Source organism: Corvus kubaryi, unplaced genomic scaffold, assembly GCF_017639235.1.
Source record: "Corvus kubaryi isolate FWS band 111438036 unplaced genomic scaffold, C.kubaryi_AGA036_p1.0 37249, whole genome shotgun sequence".
NCBI classification, from domain to species: Eukaryota; Metazoa; Chordata; class Aves; order Passeriformes; family Corvidae; genus Corvus; species Corvus kubaryi.
Window position 1 is genome coordinate 732,301 of NW_024581072.1, and position 13,895 is coordinate 746,195.

At 40.2% G+C, this 13,895-nt stretch overlaps 1 protein-coding gene across 1 annotated transcript in view; it reads right to left on the reverse strand.

Annotated features, from left to right (window-relative positions):
- Positions 1-5,630: 5,630 nt before the first annotated feature.
- The window catches only part of SPTLC1 (serine palmitoyltransferase long chain base subunit 1), a 34,152-nt gene continuing 25,887 nt past the window's right edge, over positions 5,631-13,895 (reverse strand). The window contains exons 12-15 of the mRNA XM_042023399.1: positions 12,598-12,652; positions 10,850-10,967; positions 9,931-10,004; positions 5,631-9,434 (exon numbers count right to left, since the gene is read on the reverse strand). Coding sequence (XP_041879333.1) covers positions 9,341-9,434; positions 9,931-10,004; positions 10,850-10,967; positions 12,598-12,652 — 341 coding nt within the window. The 3' untranslated portion in view covers positions 5,631-9,340. The remainder of the gene's footprint in view (positions 9,435-9,930; positions 10,005-10,849; positions 10,968-12,597; positions 12,653-13,895) is intronic.

Sequence of the window (13,895 nt, forward strand, 5' to 3'; positions counted from 1 at the left end):
CTTGGTCCCTTGTTCAACCTCTCGGTGGAGACCGAGACCTGAAGTCGCCAAGGACCCTCACAGCAGAAGCCAAGACATCGCTTCTAAAGGTGCAGCGGGCACTGGAGGAACAGAAGGCCCACAGGTGCGAGCTGAGACTGCCATTCCAACTTGCAGTCTTGGGAAAGTTTCCACACCTTCATGGCATTCTTTTTCAGTGGGACTTGGAGTCGGGGGACCCTCTCCTTATCATCGAGTGGGTGTTCCTCCCTCACCAGCCCACTAAGAGTCTCACCACACCACAGGAGCTCATGGCTCAACTTATCATGAAGGCCAGAACACGCCCCTTGCAGGTTGCTATCTTTCATGCATTTACCTAACTATTACTTCTGAGACCGTGGAGTACCTACTCCAAAGCAATGCAAATTTACAGTTCACACTTGATAGCTACCCGGGACAGGTTTCTGTGCATTATCCAGAACACAAAATTTTTATTTGACCTTTAGCCTGATCCCACGTGAAATTCAAAGCAGAAAACCACTCGATGCTTTGACCATTTTTACAGATGGCTCTGGGAGATCGCATAAGTCAGTCATGACTTGGCGAAATCCCAAGACACGAAGTGGGAGTCCAATGTCGAAGTGGTATCTGGGTTGCCATAAATTGCAGAATTAGCCACTGTGGTCAGAGCATTTGAGAAATTCAAAGAACCTTTCAATTTGGTTACAGATTTGGCCTATGTTGCAGGGGTAACTATGCGGGCTGAAAACGCCTTGCTTAAAGGAGCCTCAAACAAAAAGATCTTTGGCCTGCTTGCAAAATTAATCTGTCTTATCTCCCACCAAGAGTAGCCATACTATGTAATGCATGTGAGGTCGCACACCAGCTTTCCAGAGCCTATAGCGGAGGGCAATTGTAGAGCGGATGCTTTGGCCATGCCTGTCCAGCATGTCAACCTGCCAGACACTTTCCATCAGGCTAAGCTGAGGCATGAGAAGTTCCACCAAAATGTGCCCGCCTTGGTCTGGATGTTCCACCTCACCCGTGACCAGGCGAGAGCCATTGTGGTGACTTGCCCCAACTGCCAAAGACACCAACTTCCATCTCTTGGCAGTGGGGTAAATCCTAGGGGACTCAATAGCTGTGAGGTGTGGCAAACCGATGTCACCCACTTCCTAGCTGGCTCAAGTACCTCCATGTGTCAGTAGACACATTTTCCAGGGCCGTGTTCGCATCAGCCCATGCCAGTGAGAAAGCGGCTGATATGGAGAGAAACCTGGTCCAGGCTTTTGCCACACTTGGTGTCCCGCAAATGATAAAGACTGACAATGGGCCCGCATATGTGTCAGCATGGCTACAGAAGTTTCTGCAGTCCTGGGGAATCAAGCACACCACCGGCATTCCACACTCGCCGACAGGACAGGCGATCTTCAAAAGAACTCACCAATCGCTAAAAGGACTCCTCGAGCGTCAGAAGGGGGACTTACGAACTCAATTCACCTGTTGTTCGTCTGAGCCAAGCCCTCTTCACCCTGAACTTTATCAACTGCACCTTTGAGGAGCCCAATCCACCTGTCCTGAGGCACTTCTCCAACGAAACAAGAGGGAGACTAAAGGAGAAGGCGTCTGTGCTCGTCTGGGACCCAGAAACCAAGGAGGTACAAGGACTGTATGACCTAGTTACTTGGGGACGAGCACATGCATGTGTCACTACACCCTCTGGACCACGCTGGATCCCCAAGAAATGGGTCAAGCCCTACATTCCACCAAAGGCAGTCGAGGCCGGCCCCAGCAAACATCAGGACCTTTCAGAAGACAGCAATCCCAAAGACATCACAATGGCTGCATGGAGGAGGAAAAGAGACCCATCTGATGACGAGGTCGCGAACGAGCAAAACTCTCTCTTCGTTTGGTACCTTGACCCTTACCCTATTTTCTATCCTATTTTAATCAATCTTCCTTCTAAAAAGGGGGGATCAGAATGGGATTTGTCAAGTTTATTTTGATTTGTGCTGAGTTTCGTGGTCTTCCTTTGTCATGCACTTTAGTAATATTATGTTTATATATTTCAGAGAAACGCTATCCCAAACACCCGGTACCCAGTATGCTCAGTCCGTTCAGTTATCTTCTGCTGCTGTCCCTGGTAGTCTCCTGGATGACAATGCCAGCCTTGGCATGGATCGCTCCACAGCCCCAAAGAAATGTCTGGGTCACCCTGGCCAAAGCTGTGAAGCTGGACCATCTGTGCCTCCTGATGGCGGATATGAATAATCCCCTGTCGGCTTGTCTGGTTGGGATTCCTCTCGCCCCATCCATCTACCCCACTCCTAAGAGGGGGCCACCTCCACCTAACCTGCTGAGCCAATGGGATGTGTGGACGAAGACCTGTCCACATGCACCAGAAGAGCCCCAAGAATTAGTGCTGCTGGGGTCCTCCCCAGCCCCTTGTTGTATCAGCTTCAATTACCAAGGGGCCAGAGGAGTAAATATAGTTATCAGACACTCAGAAATAGATTATGACACCGAACACTGGTGCAATCAGATCACCAACACACAGTCTATGTCCACTGACAAACCCATTAGGCTCCAGCAGGGTGACTTCCTCCTCTGTGGAGGTCAGGCCTGGGCGGGAATCCCCTCTTGTATTTGAGGAGGGCCGTGCACGCTAGGGCATGTCTCCCTGCTGGCACCCAACAAACTCCAAATTTTTGACTGGCAAAATGAAACAAAAATAACCACCCAACAATCTGATCCAAATTGTAACTTTGAGATTATTAATTGGCTACAAAAAGAACAATCAACCAACTCCCTCTCACTGCCTTGGGTGGTGGCAGTGAAAGCTTTTGGGAGCATCAAAAATGCTGGGTGTTGGCTTAGAAGGCATGTCCTTTCAACATCCAAAGTGTTAACCGACTTCCTCGAAAACGAGGAGATAACCAGACAAACCACATTATCAGCCAAAGCCTCCACTGACCTCCGCCTGTTGGCACACAGCCATGGGTGTCAAGACCATGCGGGGTTGTGCTGCCGGGACTTGCCACCAAACGGACAGTCTATCCAGGCTGCCATCCAGGAAATCAAAGAAGAGCTACACAAGATCTGACAGGAGTCAGAAGACTGGGCCAATACTCTGCTGAAGAACTTTGGGTTATTGGGATGGGTAGCTTCTATTGTTAAATCCATTATTTGGTTTATATTAATTTTCTTTCTCATAATTTTTAAGTTGCTTTTAAAATTTTCTTGTTGCTGCCACCACACAGTCCCTTTCAAAAACAAAGGGGGCGATGTGGTGGTGCAAGTGGCTCCAGCCACTCTGTCTCCTGATGAGAATTTGGACAACCAGCTGTGGTGGTCAGCACCCCAAGTTTAGTATATCGCTTGCAGTTACGGCAAGAACCCATGATTCCTTTGTTCTGATATTTGTATGTTTTCCCCTGATAGGTTAATGGTTTCCAATCCCGCTTTTATGTATGAGGTTATGTATATCCAGTTTCCTTGTTTAATATGTTCTAGAAAGTTCTTCGTTCCTCAATGCCCTATTGGATCCTTCCCCAAGTCCCTCCTATGTGTTGTTCCCATTGGTTCCCTTACTGTCGACCTCGCCTACTTGTCCCTATCCCATTGGATGTGATCCCTTTCCCTGCTTTTCCTATCCCCACTATAAAATCCCTGGACCCTTGTCAGGTCCTTGGCTCTTCGTCCCTGTCATTTCTCCAGAATAACCTCTGTGTGGAACTCTTTACTTCTTTGCCTCTGCCACTGCGTGCACTCACATCAGCTCAAGGGGAAGCTCTCTTAGGTGAGGAGCATACCTTGTCTGCCTGTTCTTTTTATGTGTGCCTGCCATAGTGCAGATGGGTCCATGGCTAGAGCTCCAGGCTCTCTTCGGACTAGCACGCAGCACAGCATTAGCTCAGGGCCGTGGTGGAGTCACCATTCCTGGAGGTGTTCAAGAAATGACTGGACGTGGCTCTTAATACCATGGTCTAGTTGACATGGTGGTGTTTAGTTGTGGGGTATGCCCAGCCCCTGCCCTGGAGGGATCTCTGCTGAGATAAGAGATTTCGCAATCGCCCAACAGGACTCCCTGGAAAGGCAACCACTTCTTTGGTCACGGCGAGAAAAGACAGACCCACAATCCTTTAGGAGACCCTATGCAGATCCTTCGTAGCCCATTGGTCTTTACCCATCCCAGATCCTCTGTAACCCATTGGTCCTCACCTATCCCCTGTATCCCTATAAAAGCAAGCCCTCTGCCCCTGTGGGGGGGAAGAGTTCTCATCCCTGGCTTTCCCCTTTGCCAGAGGGGACCAACAATAAAGCTACCTTCGTGCGGAACCAGCCACACGAGTCTCTTGTCTCTCCCTGGTCTGGCCTGGAGGCTGCCCTGCAGAGCTGAGCTGGAATCACGAGCTGATATCACTAAAGAGCTGACAGTCTCTGCAAGGGCCCTCCTGCCAGCAGCTGAGGGAAGACATCGGGCCTCCGGAAGGTGATTCCTTTCGGGACCATCTCCCCGGACCGGTCACCTCTTCCTGGGTCAGAGCTACTGACCCCATCACCAGCTGTAATAACTGGCACCTATTAGATGTACTTGATGATCTCAGGTCCTTTTCCAACCTTAATGATTCTATTATACTGCCCATGTAAGCTGTGGATGACCCATCCATGGCACTGTTCAAGGCCAGGCTAGATGGGGGTTGGAGCAACCTGGTTTAGAGGAAGGTACCCCTGCTCATGGCAGTTGGTACTAAATGATCTTCAGGGTCCCTTTCAACCCAACCCATTTTATGATTCTATTGCCTCTTCTATTTTCCATGTGGCTTATTCTGAAGAGAGCTTCTGCCATCTTTGTAGACACTGTGTAAGAACTACGCAGTGAAAAATTGTCCTCAGTCTGTCTTCCTTCATAGGGCAGGTTCTCCAGCCCTTTGGCCATCTTCATAGTCCTCCTTTGGACCTTCTCCAATCTGTCCTTGTCTTCCTTAAATTGTGGAGACCAGAACACGAGCACAGTCTGACAAATGCTGATTAGAGTGAAACAAACGCTTAATTTTGGCCTACACAAAATGTAAGTTAAACACTGGATTACACATTTCCAATTCTACTTAAGGTGTTCCTTCAACTTCAATACTTACTGGTTTTTGCCAGTTCTCAATCCTTTGTTGGAAAATGCAACTTGGTTATACAAATAGCATGCAGAGCTAAGTGGTAACACCTCTAATAGCAAGGGAAGATAGAGAAATCTTATCCATAAAACATGGTAGGCAGAATTGCAGTATTTTATTCTGTAAAGGTGTCTCAAAGCTGGGGTATATGTCATCTGGACTCGAGCTTGTTGATACACCAGAAATTCTATTCTGAGGCACAACAAAACTGTATCTGGCCCACTGTCTAGCTTCCAACAGTGGTTTTCAGCAAGTGTGTGCTACCTAAGTGTTAGAAATTGGACGTGTAGAAACTGTTCTTCCCTGATAGGTACTCTTCAGCTGATTTAGTAGTTTCTGTGACTTCTACTACGCATGTTTTGCAATTACCTAGTACACAATGGACAGGAAACTAAAACCTGGAAAATCTATCAACAGCAAGACAGAGTAAGTCTAATACCTTACTACCATGAAAACTGCCAAAGAACGTAACAACACAAAAAGAAAGGTTATCCAGACACTTCCTTTTATTAGGACACTGAAACAGTTTAATGTACAAATGCTTTGTGTTAGTTGTAAATATTTCCTCTATTTAAGCAGCATTTACAGCTCTGTACATTTACATGTGTACTTCTCTAGTCATCTTAAGATGCAAGACACTTTTGCGGTAGCAACTTCATAGATCAGTGAATGCCAACACTCCACAACCCTGTTTAAAATAATAAAGTCCAGATGGAGTGACAGAAAGGAGACAGTACACCATTCTGTGCATTGACTGGGTTCATATTTCAAAAGTGGAAAAAAAAAAATCAAAGTTACTCAGCCATACATCTCTTTCTTTCCTAATACCCTCCTTATGCATTTCACCTCCTATCCAAAAATAATGATTACTATAATAAACAGAAAAGGCATCTGTAGTTTTTCCTGTAAAAACCACAAAACGACACAAATAGCAATCATTTATTTTTAAATATTCAAGGAAAATAAATCTCTTTGTTTAAAATAAGTATATATATATATCACATAGACATGTTTCTTCAAGCTAAAATATCTTCAAAGTATAAATGCTTTCCAGTCTATCCCACATATTGCAAAAAATTGCTTCCATCAAGACAATTTCAATAAATGGCCAGCTTTTTACAGTTAAAATGCCTTCCTTCTCAACTACCAGGTATTAATCTTCAATTAAAAAAAAATTAACAACATTTATTTTTGATCACTAATTAAAATACTGGATCTATTATCCACTTAGCTGAAACTCTGTTCCAAATATCTGGCAAAGCAAAATACATAAATTGATTGAAATAAAATTTATTTTCAAAAGATACTTTGAAGTTTGGGATAAGGTCTTTGTGTTTGATTCATCTCACAGTATCCCACTCAATACCTTTCCACTCAACTCCAGTCTCATGCTCACATCTGAAGAAATGGATGGAAAAATCCCACTTCATCCAAACATAACTACAAAGTAACTAACACAGATTTGTTCATATATCTATCAGCCAAGAGCACTGGGCAGCTAAGCACCTTAACAGGCTTCTGATTTTTCAAATGTCAGACGTTTAATCAGAATCACGTGCTGTCTCCCTAACCCCAATCAACATTTTTCCCCAGAGCCACCCATTTCTTCATCTGCTTGCCATGTCAGAGACATTTATCAAAAAACTCAAAATGAAGAGGAGCCAGACATGCTTAAACTGACCAGGAATATCCCTCTCCACCAGTTACATCTCGTAAGTGTCTTAATTTCTCACAGAGACCATACATATAACCTGTCAGTAAAACACACACTACAACAGCACTTCAACTGCTATCAACCAAGGTATTCACTTTACTGTGATCCAAATGCTTCTTTCCTATACACTGGCAAACAGTAAAAAAGGACAAAGGCAGTTTTACCAATGTTTTAATGGTGGGTATGTGTTTGTCAAATGAATCAGATTATGGCATCTCTTAGCAACATTTCTGAACTTTTATTTCATCAGAACCAATTAGTCACAGCTTTGAAATTGCTAGAAATTTCACTCTGCTTCTTGCTACTTTAGTTGTTATCACTGCATTTAAAAGCAAAAATACCCAACAAAACAAGAAAAAAATAACAACACAAATCCATTTATCTAAAAATTATTGCTAATTCTCTAAGCACAACAAAAATTCCACCCCATTTGCAGACAACCTAAAATAAAATGCGAGAATTAAATATAGATTTTGTAACCTAGGATTTCAATGGCAATTGTTATTTGCTTACCTTCCCTTTGCTTTATCTTAACTGCAAAACTATTTATTTGCTGCACTTGAATCAAAGTACCTCATTTGTTCCAAGTTTATACATCAAAGGCTTGACTTTACTCGAATATGCAGGTTTCAATTATCAAACCAAAAATGGCTCAAAAGCTCAAAGTAGAGCGATAACAATTTCAATTTCTCACAGTCTCTGAGAGTCTTCAAGATGACTGTTCGGCACTTCAGTTGCAGTCTGTAAAATGGGAGTCAGTTCATTCTGCACATTTTTTTTTTCTTTTAAATTGTTGGCTTCTCACTGGCTTTTACTCACAGTTAACAGAGAAAACATAAATGTCAGTGAAATAGGAATACTCTTTCACATTGGGATGAAGGCTTTTCTACATTGCACAGATACTGATTTGACTATTTCAAATGTCAAGGAACAATCACAGAAGTGCCCCAACACAACTTTAGATATTCTATCTGAATGTACACAGCTGAAAAGTTTTGAAAGCCAGCATAAAAACAGTCTCTATGAACTGGAGGCAACATAGACTATGCTCATGTAATGTAGAATATTCAGCAATATATGGTCAACCATATGTTGCATTGCTACAAAATCCAATTGCATAAGTAAAAATCTAAATCAAACATAATTAACTTTGTATTTAACAATGATGTTTCTCAAAAATAGTCCTGTAATCCTTGTAGTAGCAACCAAAAAGGCACATAAGTACAAAACAACTCAACACATATTAGGTAGAATACAAAATTTTTAGACAGGCATTCTTAAAGCAAAATCTTGAAATAAAAAGCTGTATTTTTTGTTTTATAAAAAGGTACATACTTCCTTACCAGTTTCCTGATTGAAGTAAAGTGTCCATATGTGCAATGTCCATCTGTGCTTACTTAAAATCCTGACAGCACAACCTCCAGATACTACTATCAATTTACTTGGGAATTTTATGTGCAAAGATTGAGTTGTGTTTCAGTAGTATTTGTACCATCTAAACTTTTAGTAGCTATCTGTGAGTCTTCCCTTCTAAGGTATAGATGTTTAAGATAAAACTAAGCACACATCATTTTTGTGTTTAAAAGCAGTTTGACTAAGCTAGTATTTAGTTGCTGTTTCAAAACCTTGGTTCATTTTCCATGTTGCTTATTACTCCTCTTCAAGACTGGTACAAAGCTCCCCTATCTGAACATACTGCATTGGAATTACATAAGTTTCACAATTCAGAGGTTTGAATTTAGATATTTTAAAGTTAATAATATGAAAAACCTCACCCATAATATCAAACATGCATATAATTACACATGGAATGCTGGAAGCAAATAGTATTTGATATGAATTTACTGGTTAGACAATAGAATTCTCTGGCCAGGCTTTCTTAAAACCTGGCTGCCAAAAATGGTTAGAGAAAGATATATAAACAAAAAGAGCTGAAGTTCTTCCCTCCTATAATTCAATAATAAATGACATAATATAGCACAAAATTATATCTTAATGTGTTATTTTCTTCCTTTTGGAAGAAGTATTAGGAACAGTGTATTTTCATCTGGAAGGTGGGGAGGAATAATTCCTTGAAACTTATTTGAAGTTTCCACATTCTGAGAAAATGCAGAGAAAACAATACATTTTACATGGTTTGGGGTGAAACTGAATATTCATACACATTTTTGAGAATGTTTAAGGGTTTGAGGAAATAAATTTAAAACTTTTTATATTAAACATATGAAAGAGTCATGAATGCAACAGTGATATCCCATTTTAAGTAATGCTAATAAATGGTAGAGTTTGAACTGGAACAACACTGTGTTATTCAGCAACTCCAAAATTCAGCATTCTTCCCCTCACTGCATTTGTACCACTCTAGAACAATTTTGCTAGTCAGATTTCAATGCCATCAGTGGAAGAATCTGGAAGTCACTGTACAGTGTAAAACACTTATCCTGATAATGTGGGGAAAGAGGAATCCAAAAACAGCCGTCTAATTCAATACAGACTGTGCAGCTTCCTTAAGAAGTGATGCAGCTTTGTCCAGTTCTTGTTCTGTTTGTTCCACTGTTATCACTACTCGAATACTAGAAAAAGAAAACCAGAACATACACAGTAAACTTTAGTCCTAGACTTCAGCTTTAGAATTGTTTCGTACTAATTTCAACACATTAAGATCGCTATCTGTAGGGAAATTATTACAAATTCAAATTCAACCAGAAACAAGACATACAACTAAACAGACGTGGTCAAACTACTTTTTTGCCCCCGCTCTGCTACCCCGCCATACACATTGCCGAAATCTGTTATATTTTTTACCTACAGAGGTGCAGCTCATGGAAATGTGCCTGCTAACAGGCTACATGCTGATCCCCAAGATACAGGTAGTTTTGATACATTTATTTAATGGTACTAGCAACCTGTAACAGTCACTGAATATATGCATCAAAAATGGGGCCTCTCCCATTTTTTTAAGAACCAACTATTTAATCCAGTCCACTGAACAAAACTCCATCTTTGTACGAAAAGAGATGGAGAGCCATACACAATAAAAATCAAGTAACACAGTAACTTTCTGCTAACCTGGGCGGAGGAAGACATTTTTCTTCTTTCTCCAGATAGCGAGCCTGTGTTAACGCAATACCACTATTCATGCACTACAAATAAAGGAAATACAGCAGTCATCCTGGGAATTTCTGATGGCTTATCTATTTGATCACCAAATACATATAACTAGCTTTTATTAATCTAGTGTCAAGATAAATGCAAGTTCTTTCCCAAATGGAGGTTGGGAAGGTTGTGCAAAATCATTTCTAATTTCAATACAGCTTTAACACATAAAACAGTTTATGGTGCAGTGTCTTTAGTTTTCATCTCCATGTAATCAGGCAAACATACCATATTTATCAGGCAATTAAATCATATTTAAGCATATTTACAAGGAAATTAACTTCAGAATTTCTTTGTTGTGTAATCTTGTTTATCTGCCACCTGATATATAAACCTTTCCATTAACCCCCACCTCCCCATGTGGGACAAAGAGAACCAATATGTATTGAAGAAGGGAAAAATACTACATATAGAATATGAGATTGTCCACACATAAAAAACACAAGTTCACAAACTCAAAGAAGCAAAGGTTGACCTTAAATGGTTAAAGTGCACCTCCAGAACACAGTTCTTATTAACATTATAAAAGTTGTCTAAGCAACAGTTTTATATGCAGATTTGAGCACTGAAAGAGAGAACAGGAAATAATTATTTCCTGAAGTAAAAAGTCTAATATATACTTTTTAATCCAGAGCTACAGACCTAACTATCGGCAGCAAGAAATGGTGAGAAGATGATCTTTAACAGAGCAGTATTATCAGTAAAGAAACTGAGTTTCTTGCAGCATTCCTGCAAGATAATTCAACAAGTTACCCAACAAGCCTCCCTACCCTTCCTTCATTATTAACATTCAAAGTCAATGATATATTTTAATTACTATGGGGACACTTACATAATCCACAACTCTTTTGAGTAACTTCACATCATTCTCTCGAGATCCACAGCTCTCCTCCAACTGCAAGTGCAATGCTGGAGAAAAAGATTCTCCCACTACTTTTAAACCAGAAATCCTAAAACAAATAAAAAGGCTTTGATGTACATCCTACTTGAAGATGTGTTGAAATTCTAGATAACAAGTGTTTCCCCCTTCTAGGTGGTGAGTGAGAAAAGATGGATATTTCACTTTACTGATACTAATGCAGACAAAACATATGTGCATTTCAGCTTGCATTACACAAAGATAACAAAACTTGTCAAGCGAGTGTTTTTATTAAGGAGTTTCAGTACATTTGTATAACAAGAGTTACTCATCCTTTTGCAAAAAGAATTAATCATTCAAAAATTCTTAAAGAATCCTTATGAAGATATAAGAGCAATGTCTGTGTTAGGCCTGTAAGTTGCTGATAAAAACCCAGCGAGCTAGGTCAAGTCTTTCGAGTCTACACTAAGAACAATAATAAACTTTTTTATCATTTAAGGGATAAGAAGGAGCAAAGGTTTTGCTTGGAGGTTTTGAAAGATTTGGAAAGATTTATGATTTTAAATTATTTCCTGTAGAAAATCTTTACAGCATCATCTGTCACTTAGTCAGAAGCTCCTCTAAAATTAGTTATATGACTAGAATTGTTCCCTAAACTGTACATAGAAACAGGTGTTATTTGGGTTTCTAGAATTTGACTGAATGACTGCCATTTGATTGTCATTGTCCTGACACATCACACACAATCAGGACTGAGTTATTACCATCCAAAAATCTGTATCCAATATCCAAGCAAGACCTCTGGTCCCCAAAATTAACAGGTCATATAAATGCATATCAATTATGAGGTGTAATTTTGATTTCTGGACTTTGATAAGCTTGCTTAACACACCTTTTAAGAAGACTGGGATAATTTCATGGTAGTATGATTTCAAAGAAATTAGTATAATTAATCATGCATTAGAGATTTTGTATGAGTGTTTTTAAAGGTTATTAATTTCTGGGATATGCAACAGAAAATTATTCAGGAAGAAGAATTGTAAAATACAATTGCACAATTATTGCACATTAAATGATTGTTGAATATCACAGCAATTTCTGTATCTTTCTAGTATCAATACCTGACAGGAAAAAAAAAGCAGTTAGTCAGTATAGTCGTGTTTTAAAACAGCATTGTGTTAGGAAATTTTAAACCTTATTTTTCAGATAAATTCTAGCAATTTTCTATGTGTCTCCAGAACAACGGGTAATTTTTTACTATTTTAATGTTCAAGTCAAATATGTAAGAACAATATTGTATTCAAGGTGACTGAAAGGTCCACTGGGTTGTCTGAAAGAGTATCTGCTAAGCTTCATTCCAAATGCTTTTATTTACACAATTTTCAAAATGCTTTATCAACACTTTGTGTTGCTGAGAGCTACCACACTCTCCTGAAGATTTTAATGTGTAAGAGATTGCTGACTTCCTCACTAGCCTTAAGGTATAATCTCACTTAAAAACCTGTGAGGGATTTAAAAAACTTGGACTCTTTTTAGTAGCGTAACAGACAGTTGGGAAAGAATACTATTCCTCCTTTAATAAATACATAATTGAGAGTACATATCCCACGCTAAGCATCTGTAAAACCAGAAACAGATTTGGGCAAGAAAAGTTCTTTAAAGTTGGCATTATAAAGGCATAGCCAAATAAAAGCCTAAAAAGCCCCAAAAGCCACACTTACCCCTGTAAAGCTTTGTGAATTCGTTCGCATTTAGCCCGGAGAGTCTGAAAAATGTCTACATACAAAAAAACAAGAAAACAAAACATTACAAAAAAATCCAAAACAAAACAGAAAAAGAAAAGGCTTAGATTTCCTGTTTCTACTTTCTATTTCTCTAAGATTTCAAATACAGCATCTGGAATCAAAGGTATGTATATCTCTTAAACTACTAAGTCTCTTTACTACTCTTCTTAATGTTCCCGATTCCCACTTCTGCCAGGAAATGACAAGCTTTTAAGTCCTGACAAATGCACTACTTCCCTTTATCTCATTACTCCAGCTGCATATGGAGCTGCTGCTGTTCATGACCATATGGAAATGATGACATAAACACTTTGTAATGGGACTGAAATGGCAGGTCCAATTTATAAATATCCATAAATATCTATTGCCATGCAGGTGCTGCTCATTGATCCTATCCCCAATTCACTGCAGATTCCTTAAGAGGAAACTGACTCCTGGATCTCCAAATCGTGGCTCCTTTCCTTGGTGAAGGCTAAACCTACACTACACCTAACAGCCCTGTAACTTACTCTTAATTTTTTCTTGATTCTATTTCACTTCAGAGGACTGGGCATGGGCTACCCAGTAATTTTCATTTATTTGTCACAAATTAAATACTGCATCTCTGCAGATGTCCTCCAATCTGTTGATGCAAATGAAGGTTAAAACCAAATATACACAATTTGGCCAATTTTGTCCTCATGTGCCTCTCAGCCCGTCCACTTCCTAAAAAAAAATAAAATGAAAGTAAAATTCCTTCCCAGATGTTCTAGTGGCAGGGATTTGGCAGCGCTGTGGCCTGGGTTCAATTCCCGGTCAGGAAAAAGATTTTTCAAGGCCAGGTTGGATGAGAGTCCTGGTCTAGGTGTCCCTGCTGATGGCAAGGGTGTTGGAACTAGATTATCTTTAAGGGCTTTTCTAGTTGACTCCTAGAGCAGAAATTTCTACCTGCTGACTTTATACAAATGCCCTGTATTTGGTCCTGCAAAATTGCAGGCAGTTTGCACCCTGATCATTCCTGAGACTCTTGCCTGAATGCTTAACTAGAGAAGGAAAAAAACCTAATTATATAGTGCAAGTGGAAAGGAGAGGGTTGTTCAGTCCTGAGGAAATATATTACCATTTGTTTCTATTTAACCTTCTCTTCCTTCATTTGTGCTGAAGGAATGTTTTTAGGGAAGAGGCATATCACTGATCTAAGCAGCAGAATAAAAATTTCTTATTTGCTTTTTAAAACTACCCGTGTCCCTCTTAGC